Here is a 12,176-nt window from a genome sequence, read left to right on the forward strand (position 1 = left end):
TCTTCAGACACTCTGTCTATCAGATCTAATCCCTTGAATCTATTTGTCACTTCCACTGTATAATCATAAGAGATTTGAATTAGGTCATACCTGAATGGTCTGGTGGTTTTCCCTACTTTTCCCCAATGTAAGTCTGAATTGGGCAATAAAGAGTCATGATCTGTGCCACAGTCATCTCCCTGGTCTTGTTTTGCTGACTGTATAGAACTTCTGCATCTTTGGCTGCAAAGAATATAATCAATCTGATTTTGGTATTTACCATCTGGTGATGTCCACATATAAAGTCTTCTTTTGTGCTGTTTGAGGATGGTGTTTGCTAGGATCAGTACATTCTCTTGGCAAAACTCTACTAGCTGTTGACCTGCTTCATTTCATACTCCAAGGCCAAATTTGCCTATTACTCCAGATATCTCTTTACATCCTACTTTTGCATTCCAGTCCCCTATAATGAGGACATCTTTTTTGGGTGTTAGTTTTAGATGGTCTTGTAGCTCTTCATAGACTCAAACTGCAACTTCTTCAGCATTACTGGTTGGAGCACAGACTTGGGTTGCTCTGATATTGAGTGGTTTGCCGTGGAAATGAACAGAGATCATGCTGTTGTTTTTGAGATTGCATCCAAGTACTGCATTTTGGGCTCTTGTTGGCTATGATGGCTACTGCATTTTTTCTAAAGGATTATTGATGACAGTAGTATATATAATGGTCATCTGAGTTGAATTCACCCATTCCAGTGTATTTTAGTTCACTGAATCCTAAAATGTCAATGTTCACTCTTGCTGTCCCCTGTTTGACCACTCCCAATTTGCCTTGATTCATCGACCTAGCATTCCAGTTTCCTATGCAATATTGTTCTTTACAGCATCGGACTTTACTTCCATCACCAGGCACATCCACAATTGGGTGTTTTTTCGTTGGCTCCATCTCTTTATTATTTCTGAAGTTATTTCTCCACTGATATCCAGTAGCATATTGGGTACCTACCAACCTGGCGTGTTCATCTTTCTGTGTCCTTATCTTTTTGCCTTTCATACTGTTCATGGGGTTCTCAAGGCAGAAATACTGAAGTTGTTTGCCATTCCCTTCTTGAGTTCACCACATTTTGTCAGAACTCTCCACCATGACCCATCCATCTTGGGGTTTTAGAGTTTCATTTGCTGGGTCTTTCTCACTGCCACCCCATTGGTGCATAAAAGTGATAGACAAAGAAGGGAAGCTTAGGGAAAAAAGTCTGTTGAGGTACAGGCTGTGCGACCGCTGTGTGGTGCAGAAACAGCTTTAAGGAGATACCCCATGTCCAAGAGCAGAGAAGCCCCAGCAAGACGGTAGGCGCTGGAGCAGCAGTTGTGCTGCACTCAAGCAACTGTGAGGAGATACCCCACATCCAAGAACAAAGTAGAAGCCCCAGAAAGATGGTAGGATGGGCGAAATCACGTTTAGGATCAAACCCCATACCTACTAGAAACAATCAGAGGGCTCAAACGAACCTTGTGTGCACCAGGACCCAGAGACCCCACAGAGACTGAGACAGACAGAACTGTGTTGGAACATCTCCTGTGGAGGTACGGGTCAGCAGTGGACTGCTGCAGGGGCAATGGCTCTGGGTGCAGCAGACCTGGGTATGGCATAAGCCTTGTTGGAGGAGGTCACCATTAACCCCACCATAGAGCTGCCAGAACTTACACAGGACTGGGAAATAGTCTCTTGGAGGGCACAAACAGAAACTTGTGTGTACAGGACTCAGTAGAAAGGAATATTGACCCACAATAGACTGACCCAGACTTGCCCATAAGTGTCCAGGAGTCTCTTGCGGAGGTGTGGGTCAGTGATGGCCTGATGTGGGTTGGAGCTATTGAGTATAGCATTGTATGCATGGGACCTTTTGAAGGAGGTCGCCATTTTCTTCATTACCTCCACCATAGTTTGGCCCCAGGTAAATAACAGGGAGGGAGCACAGCTCCATCCATCAACAAAAAATTGCATTAAAGATTTACTGAACATGGCCCCTGCCCATCAGAACAAGACCCAGTTTTCCCCTCAGTCAGTCTCTCCCATCAGGAAGCTTCCATAAGCCTCTTACTCTTCTCCATCAGAAAGCAGACAGACTGAAAACCACAATCACAGGAAACTAATCTTAGGCATATCTTAGCAAAAAATGCATATATATACATGTGCTACAAAAGGCATGTAAAAGAATGTATAAGAAAACTATTACACAAAACTGAAAACAACCTAGACATCTAACAGGTAGAACAGATAGGTCCATGTTGGAATACAGTGGAATTTTATAGAACAACAAAAATGAATTATTATTACATTCAAAGAATGGATATATCTCAACAGAAAGACTGAGCAAAAGAAATTTGATACAAAAAAAGCCACATATGGTATGATTCTGTCTATACAAATTTCAAAAACAGGAAAAACAATTCTATGGTCTGGAAGTCAGAATTAGTGATTACTTTTGTGGAAGAACAAGGTGGTAATGATTGCTGGAAGAGGGGGTTTTGGGTACTGACAAAGTTCTTTACTCAGAACTGAATCTCGATTTCATGACTCTTTTCTGTGTGATTTTCTATATTTCTGTTATTCTAACAAAAGTTTTGTGTTTTTTTTAATAAAAGCAATGCAATGTTTTATTAAAAGTAGATGTCTTAGTTTCATCATCATTCCAAATAATTTTTTGTGAAGAAAAGTGAGTTAATTTTCTAGCACCAAAAAATATCTTCATGACCCAGATAACCACAATGGTGTGATCACTCACATAGAGCCAGACATCCTGGAATTCAAAGTCAAGTGGGCCTTAGGAAACATTTCTATGAACAAAGCTAGTAGAAGTGATAGAATTCCAGTTGAGCTATTTCAAATCCTGAAAGATGATGCTGTGAAAGTACTGCACTCAATATGCCAGCAAATTTGGAAACCTCAGCAGTGGCCAAAGGACTGGAAAAGGTCAGTTTTCATTCCAATCCCAAAGAAAGGCAATGCCAAAGAATGTTCAAACTACTGCACAATTGTACTCATTTCACACACTAGCAAAGTAATGCTCAAAATTCCCCAAGCCAGGCTTCAACAGTACATGAACCATAAACTTCCAGATGTTCAAGCTGAATTTAGAAAAGGCAGAGAGGAACCAGAGATCAAATTGCCAACATCAAAAAGGCAAGAGAGTTACAGAAAAACATCTATTTCTGCTTTATTGACTATCCTAAAGCCTTTGACTGTGTGGATCACAATCAACTGTGGACAATTCTGAAAGAGATGGGAATACCAGACCACCTGACCTGCCTCTTGAGAAATCTGTATGCAGGTCAAGAAGCAACAGTTAGAACTGGACATGGAACAACATACTGGTTCCAAATAGGAAAAGGAGTATGTCAAGGCTGTATATTGTCACTCTGCATATTTAACTTATATGCAGAGTACATCATGCGAAATGTTGGACTGGATGAAGCCCAAGCTGGAATCAAGATTGCCAGCAGAAATATCAATAACCTCAGATATGCAGATGACACCACCCTTGGCAGAAAGTGTAGAAGAACTAAAGAGCTTCTTGCAGAAAGTGAAAGAGGAGAGTGAAAAAGTTGGCTTAAAACTCAACATTCAGAAAACCAAGATCATGGTATCTGGTCCCATTACTTCATGGCAAATAGAGGGAACAACAATGGAAACAGTGAGAGACTTTATTTTGAGGGGCTCCAAAATCACTGCAGATGGTGGCGGCAGCCATGAAATTAAAAGACGCTTGCTCCTTGGAAGGAAAGCTTGATCAATCTAGGCAGCATATTAAAAAGCAGAGACATTACTTTGCCAACAAAGTTCTATCTAGTCAAAGGTATGGTTTTTTTCAGTAGTCATGTATGGATGTGAGTTTGACCATAAAGAGAGCTGAGTGCCGAAGAATTGATGACTTTGAACTGTGGTGTTGGAGAAGAAATCTTGAGAATCCCTTGCACTGCAAGGAGATTCAACCAGTCTATCCTAAAGAAATCAGTTCTGAATATTCATTGGAAGGACTGATGCTGAAGCTGAAATTCCAATACTTTGGCCACCTAATGAGAAGAACTGACTCACTAGGAAAGACCCTGATGTTGGGAAAGATTGAAAGCAGGAGGAGAAGGGGATGACAGAGGATGAGATGGTTGGATGGCATCACCAACCTGATGGACATGAGTTTGAACAAGCTCTGGGAGTTGGTGATGGACAGGGAAGACTGGCGTGCTGCAGCCAGTCTGCAGAGTCGGACATGACTGAGCAACTGAACTGAACAGAACTGATGCTTTACAAACTTCCAGAATCCATACCAATCAAAGGCTTTTTATTATATGAGGAGAAGGAGAATTCAATTCACAAGTATTTAGTTCAAACACAGCTACACGTATATATCTACATGATCCATGTAACTATACATTTATTTCTTCTTCTAAAATGGAGAATTAAGAATTACCTACTGATTTAGCATTTGTTAGTTATTCAATGTCCTAAGCATGCCTTATCTTGACAAACAATTGAGTGAAAGTTGCTCTGTCATGTCCAACTCTCTGTGACCCCATGGACTATACAGTCCATGGAAATTTCTAGGCCAGAATACTGGAGCGGGTAGCCTTTCCCTTCCTTAGAGGATCTTCCCAATCCAGGGATTGAACCCAGGTCTCCCACATTTTAGGTGGATTCTTTACTAGCTGAGCCACAAGGGAAGCCCAAGAATACTAGTGTGGGTAACCTATCCCTTCTCCAGCAGATCTTCCTGACCCAGGCATCAAACCTGGGTGTCCTGCATTGCAGGTGGATTTTTTACCAACTGAGCCATCAGGGAAGCCCTATCTTGACAAATTACTTATTCAAAGATTCTTTTTTATCTGTCTTGCTGTATAAATCAACAAACCCAGCAATCATTGAAAAATTAAGACGATTGACATAGCCTCTAGTTTTATTTCTTATTTCGAAGGTAGAGATATAAATCTGTAATCTTCTGACATCTTAAAAAGGTACCTAGTCTTAACCTTCTTTAAATTCATTTCGTCAGAAATACACATCAGTGTCTTCACTGGGCCCAGTGAGGAATAAAGCATTGGCCCTGTCCTCAAGGGTTTACAATAGGGGTAACAAGCAAGTAAATAGACAGTTATAACACAGTATTGTAAGTGCTATGGTTAGGATACCCACAGGTTGTTATGAATGCACTGAATAAGAGTTAAAACTCAGCCTGGAAATTTTGGAAAGTCTTCCTTAAGATGGTGGCAGCTTCAGAGCCTTAAAGAGGTGAGGCAGACCAACTACATGGCAGACAAGGAGACAGAAAATGTCTGGCAGGAAATAGAATATGGAGGGGAAGTGGGGTTTGGGAAAATAGAGGAAGATTATAATAAATAAGGTGAAATGCAAAAAGTGCCAGTATGACTGGCACTGTGGAATATTGGAGATGGAAGAAACTGAAATGATGAGGAAATTAATTTAGAGAAGTAAACAAGGACCACTTCATAAAGGACAGTAGGTCCTTAATTAAGAAAAAGACTTAAAGAACTTCAGGCAGTTTGTTATTTAAGAAAGAGAGAGAAAAAACTCCACCAAAAATTTTTCAGCAGAGGAGGTACCTGTTGAGATTGGTTTCAGAAAGATAACGGATAGTGCAGAGAATGTGATTGAGAAGACTACAGGACAGCGGGACTGAAGTAGGGGCCCTGAAGTCTGAACATGCTCAGAATATCCTCATTTCCTACATGGGAAACAAAGGTTTAAAGAAACTAAATACCTTGCCCTGAATCACACAGTTTGTAAGTGGCTGAGCTAGGTCTCAAGCAAAGCTCTGAATAATTCTAAAATGTGTGCTTTCAAGGACCTTAGAAAATGCCTCTGAGGAAAAGAAATGAATGTGACAAACCCTAAGCACTTAGAGAATAGCAACAAACAAAACAATGTAGGAAAAGCAATGGCAGAGTCAAGTCTACATCATCAAAATCAAGTGCAGGGGTGAGCAATTATCCAGTGAATTAAGGACCATCTGGATAATCCTGGCAAAAGCAGATTTAGTGTCTGAGTCATTCAGATAATTGTGCAAACAATGTGCCCTTATCTGGCTGAGTAACCTGGTCATTAATATCTTCCATAGTACATTCTGCCCTGTGGCACTTTTGAAATGGACAACAGTAGCTCAGAAAGAATTAAGGTACTATTCACTTCATGGGAAAGCCACATAAATAATAATGGGATCTCAATAGACTGTGAGTGTATTTTATACATCCCCAAGAGCCATTTCACACAGAGATACATGATATACATAAGCCAAATCCCACTTCAAAGAAGGAAAAATTTCAGCAAAAGCACTCTCAAATGCATGTTGTTATATTCAATTCTTTCCAGGTAGCAGAAAGTTTCATGGGCCTTAAAGTGATGAAAAATATCACTGCAAATAGATTTATAGATTACATTACAGTAAGGTTATAAATTTCTGTATGTTCAACATAAAAGAAGAAAGGGGAAAAAAACAGGGTGAGGAAAAATTTCACAGTTTATATCAGATTTGTTATTATATGAAGAAACTATGAATATTCCAATAGAGAAATAGTCAAGTAAAATTCACAAATAAAGAAATACAAAGAGAAGATAAAGGCTTGAGAAATGAAAATATGTCAAACTCATTCAAAATCATAGAGACACAACTCAAAGAATGACTAGATATATAATTTTGACTACGAAATAGTCACAGTTGTTTTAACCATAATAACAAGTGTTAATGAGATTACGGTCAATCAGTTTAAACTGAGTATCAATTTGTGCACCTTTTTTTTTTTTTTTGTAACAGCAATTTGGGAATTAGCATTCAGAATCTGGAAATATGTATACATTTGATCCAATAACATCTAAGAAGTTATACTACAGAAATGATCTGAAAGGTAAAGACTAATGAGTATCTATGTTTAGTTCCGCAAGTGTGAAAAATGAAACTATCTAAAGGCTTTGTTACAAAAAAAAAAAACAAACAAAAACTGGCAGCCATAAAAGAACATGGCTAGTAAGAATATTAAATGAAATAAATGAACATTTATGGTGTGTTGTTATGCTAGAAAAAAGCTGAATGCCAAAATGCATATTCACTGTAAATTCAGATCTGTAAATTTAAAACATGTATGCATATTCATAAAAATAAAACTAGAAGGTTGATAGTAGATCTCTGTGCATGATGAGACTATCTTTATTCCCAATTTTTCTTGAATGATTCTGTATTTCCTTATAACTATAAAAAGCTATCATTTAACATTTAAATTTAATACTAAATGAATATTCTTTCAAATACAATTTTATACGGTAAGTCATTCAGATAACCATAGTGAAATAATGTCCCATCCTCCACCTGCTATATTTCCAAGTTCATACAACTGCTATTTCCTGTTCTAAGGATCTGAACCCATGTATTCTTGCTCCAAAGCCAGTGCTCTTCAAGATACAAAGTAAAAGCACAGTGAAAGATTCAAAGCAGAGTTGAATCAATAAGGAACATTAAAAATACATTATATCAATAATAATATTTGGCATCTCAGATTTAAGCAGAGAAACTTATACACAGGGATATTTGATAACTGCACTAATGGAGTCATGTAATGACAGATGAAACTGGCATTAAGGAAAGCAGAAAAATACAAATTAGATTGAGAATAGAAATGAAATAAATTAATTACTGAATAGATGGTGGGCATCTGGAAGTAGACAAAAGAAAAAAAAAAACTGATCACAAATCAGAAAAGCCAAGAAAACTGCAGTATCCTTTGCTAAAAGCCAGTTTAAGGATGATGATTATTAATGGTGGAAAAGCAAAAAAAAAAAAAAATTGTTTCTCTAAATACAGTATAATTACTATAAACAGTATTTCTTCTTCTAGTAGCTATTGTCTCAGTTTCAAGGAGGAGATGGACAATATGGCAGAAATGGCAGATTAAAATGGAATAAGATGAATGCACCACTAAAAAAAACTGAAGACTGGACTTGAGGAAGGACTTACTGATGACTTAGAGGGGATAAGTTCTAGATATGACACAGGCCATGGCCAATTTTTCATTAGAAATGGATGGACCTTGTTGATCTTTTTTTTTAATAAGGCATGTGGGATGGCATGTTTTGCATGGAGAAATACGGATTATCTATTTTTCAACTTTGTCTCAAGGGGAAGAAGATATCAGAGAATCCATAGAATAACAATGTACATCTTCATAACCTCTACTGGAAAATAGAATCATTCTGTGGAAGGATATAGAAATGCCTCATGTCATTCATTCCTCCCCATGGAGAGAATAATGGAGCCAAAGGAAGTTTCCAAAATTAGTTCCCAACACAGAGCCTTAATAGATTACCCCAAACCACTGCTGCACTCATCCAAACAATTTCTTATGATGATATTTCCTCAGTAAGAATCTTTAAGCCTCCTTAGAACTGTGTTCATCTTGATGTATACACAAATAGGGGTTTTGATCTTTTTCTACAAAGTACATACTGCCTAATTAGAAGACAAATCAGATATACAAATAATAAAAAATTAAACCAATCAAATGATACTTAGTGTCTGATTAACTGAATAACCTTGGCCTATACTGTTTTTCTTTAACTTTTTATTTTATATTGCCGTGTAGCTGATTAACAATGCTGTGATAGTTTCAGGTGGGACAGCAAAGGGACTCAGCTACACATATATATGTATCCATTCTCCTGCCAATATGCCCTCCCATCCAACCTTGGCCTATACTGTTAGTGATATCAATATTGATCAAGTTTTGTTACCAGGACCAAAAGCCATGGGACACTGACGTATTCTGTTTGATGGCAAACTGCTATGCAATTAATTCACAGTAGGTTTTCGAATGTTAGGGTGGAAATAGTGGATTTGGGGAAGATTTTAAACAAGTTATTTCTGTCCTCAAAATCTTAGTTTTCTCATCTAAGAAAATGGAAAGGTTATCACCAAAATTAAATAATTCCAGGCAATGGGGAAATAAATGCAAAGAAAGTCCATGTAGTGCAAATAGACTTGATATAAAACAACAGCAAAAGTTTAAATATCAAATCTATAAGTAAAATTTGTACAAAAAATATATCAAAATTACCTTCTGAGGTTCTAAAGGTCCCTTAGCTTTATATCCTATAAAATGCGTGGGTCAATTCCTCCAGATTCCAAATACTGTCAACTACAACTTACCAAATAAATTTACCATCAAACAATCAAGATACAGACACAAGCATCCCAGATATGATTCATATTTATTTCATATGTATGCTACATTTCATGCTGATAAGCTACCCTGTGAAGCTGAAAATGCAGGGAAATGGATGAAGATAAATTAGCATTCCAAGAATGTATTCAAAATAATATTTGGAAATATTAATCTTCATGGGCAACACAAAAATATTATTTTATGCAAGGTTTCCTCAGTCTGAGTGCATCTTCTCTGGCTTTTCCCCCAATGGAGAATTTGATTCCCTCTTTCCCCTCCCACTCAATGTTTCCAGATTGCTTCAGAAGGCCAAGCCAGCCTGCTCAGCAGCAGGCAAACAGGGCTGGGTGTGCAGGAGCTATATATAGCTCCACCTTGGAGATATGCACACACAAGTATATGTACAAATGCCCATGCTGGATGGGGCATGAATAAATAAGGAGAGGTTACAGCTCCTCCCATCTTCCTTCTTCCCACCACCAGAATGTTTGAGTAATTTTCAAAGCAGGGTGTCATCAGACCCTGATAGTGATGCAGCGCCCAATTTCTCTGCAGTTCTTCTGCTTACTGATTCCAGCAATCTGACTCTAGCAGGAACCGGCACTGGGCCAACACCTACTACCCAGATGTGGTCAGCCAGGGAGGCTGCCTTGCAGCCCCTGAGAGCCCATCCTGGCACAATTACTTAACTCTCTGGGAATCCCCCAGGATAAACCCATCTTTTAAAAACTAGGATAGACAACGCCACGCTAGGAGAGAAGAGGCCAAGCCTTCCCTGCCTCTCCCCTCCTCAAGTCTGCAGCAAATAGGGGAGAAGGACTGATGTCTTCTTAATGGAGATGTAATTAATTGGAAAATGCCCCTCGAGTTGCAGGTTTTTTCCCCCAACCCCCCACTCCCCAAGGGCCAGGGAGAAAACAAGTCCCCTTTCCTCTCAGCGCAACCATTCCCAGTTTTTCAGGGTTGTGCTAGTCTAGAGACAAGGTAGGAGAGAGGAAACGAGCGGGCGCGGACAGGCGTGGGGAGGAGCAGACGCTCATCTCAGTTTAGGAAGACCTGGGTTACCGGCTGCTGACATGTCTGCTCCCCCAGACCCTCCCCCGCCCGGTCGACTTGGCACCTCTTGGGCTCATCGCCCGCGGTGTCGGCCGCAGCCTCTGAGAGGAAAGTTGACGAGAGGAGACCCGGGGGCTAGGTCCCCTTTCCCAAGGCACTGCCGCCTGCCCTGCCCGTCACCCCGGGCTCCCGGAGCCCGCACCGCTCCTTCCCGGTACGACACTCCCTTCACCCAGCCCTTCCTGCCATCCTTTTCAACGAGAGCTGCGGAGACCGCAGGAGATCGGGGGGTGACGAGGGCGGGGCGGGGCTGGGGGAAGGGGAAGGGAGGCAACAGCCGCAGGAAAATACGCATTCTTTATTCTGTCTGCAAAGAAGGGAAAGTCCTGCCTCCTACCTGTTCCCTGCTTCTGCTCGCCTCGGCGCGGCACAGCTGGACCATAACCTACAGGTTTCCCACTTCCGCCGCAAACACCTGGGAGCGCATCTCCCCACCCGGCGCCCCTACTCGCCTCGGCCGAGCCCACCCCAGCTACTTGACAGCAGAAGCCGGGCCTTTTAGAGCGGTTATTGGAGCGGCAAGGAAAGTGGGGCGGGCGCTAGAGAGAAAGCCGCGTCTCTGATTGGTCAAATGGGACATCAGTCATCCCAGGACCAGGGCTTGCTGCGGAACAGGGTAGCTGCTGCTAGACCCAACCGCACGGGTCTCTGCAGTCCCTGGAACCAAACCCAGCAGCCACTGGATCCGTGACCCCTAAGAGGAGGAAACTGGTTTGTTGACTTGTCATCTGAGACCCCAAGAGGGAGGGAGGGACCAGGCAGAACCAGACACCCAATACTTTCCAGGGCTCTCCTGAAGGGACCATCTGCTCTGGAAGATTTGACAGGCCAAAATATTAGGAACAGTGAGTGCCTAGATAGAGGGGCACGAACTTCGGTAACGAATGAAGCTAGATAGAAAAATACATATAATTACGTGGAAAAAAAAATCATAAGAAAAGGAAAAATCTTGCAGACTTTGTTTCGAGTTTCTTTTTCTTTTTTTATTCCTAAATGTAACATGGCAGTGTTTCCCTGAGGGGAAATAAGGTTGAACATCTCATTCTATAGAGCAGGGAGACTCCAAAATATCCCCTGGTAGGAACAATGTTTTAGAAGGGAAAATGTTGCAATAATCACCTCTCAAAAAAAGACTAAAGGAAGGCAATTAAGGTTAAACTGCTTAAGAGACTTGCCTTGGGCAGTTCATTTGATGGCAAAAATTTTCAAACAATTACCACCAGACTGATAAATCAATCTGTTCCCTTTCTACTGATTGTGATTCTTTTGTACTCAAACTCTGAGAAGCAGAGGATGGATAAGCCAACTCAAACCTACATGATCCCAAGTCTACCTTTTAGGTGAAGGAGGAGGATGGTAAAACCATTTTCTGCCCACTTTTATCTCTGCCATTGGTCTAGGGGGAGTCAGAAAGTCCTGGAATTCAAGCCATTGCTCAGATTAGGGATAATCATAGAAAATCACAAGTCACATTGGGGGTAAGGAGGCATCCTATTCTAATGCCATATAAGGAAACAGTCTTCTTCACAGGCTGCCTTCTTTCTGCAAAGAGCCAAGTTCTTCATCCACCTAAATTAAGTAGTTGTCTTAACTAGTGCAGAGCATGACAGAACTCGCATTCTCAGAGCTTATGATGGGCATGGGTCACTGGACAACTGTAGAGAAGATGACATTGTTATTAAAATGCTAAGCAAGTGTAGGCTCTTAGCTTCATATTTAAGATTGTCATCACTGTTAAGCCAGATTCTTCATAAAATGTTCTCTTCATGAAAATGGAGGAATTAATTTATTTGAAAAGCAGAAGGGATCTTAGACATAATTTATAGTGAACAATACACAAGATTCTTATGTCAAGAATCC

General features: G+C 40.5%; 2 protein-coding genes across 3 annotated transcripts in view; one reads left to right on the forward strand and one right to left on the reverse strand.

Annotated features, from left to right (window-relative positions):
- The window catches only part of CNTN1 (contactin 1), a 406,368-nt gene extending 395,564 nt beyond the window's left edge, over window positions 1-10,804 (reverse strand). The window contains exon 1 of one of the 2 annotated variants that reach the window (XM_005680162.3): window positions 10,654-10,803. The gene's annotated coding sequence lies outside the window, so the exon portion shown is untranslated. Of the gene's footprint in view, window positions 1-10,653 lie in introns of both variants that reach the window. The other variant, XM_005680163.3, reaches the window with a different exon arrangement.
- Window positions 10,277-10,879, forward strand: LOC108636101 (putative HTLV-1-related endogenous sequence). Its single transcript, XM_018049031.1, has one exon. It carries the CDS (start codon window positions 10,277-10,279, stop codon window positions 10,877-10,879), a length of 603 nt encoding a protein of 200 aa, XP_017904520.1.

The sequence above is a fragment of the Capra hircus genome, chromosome 5 (genome assembly GCF_001704415.2).
Source record: "Capra hircus breed San Clemente chromosome 5, ASM170441v1, whole genome shotgun sequence".
Lineage (NCBI taxonomy): Eukaryota > Metazoa > Chordata > Mammalia > Artiodactyla > Bovidae > Capra > Capra hircus.

Bases quoted from the DNA above. Each gene is read 5' to 3' on its own strand.
- LOC108636101 (XM_018049031.1), top strand. From the start codon at position 10,277: ATGTCTGCTCCCCCAGACCCTCCCCCGCCCGGTCGACTTGGCACCTCT.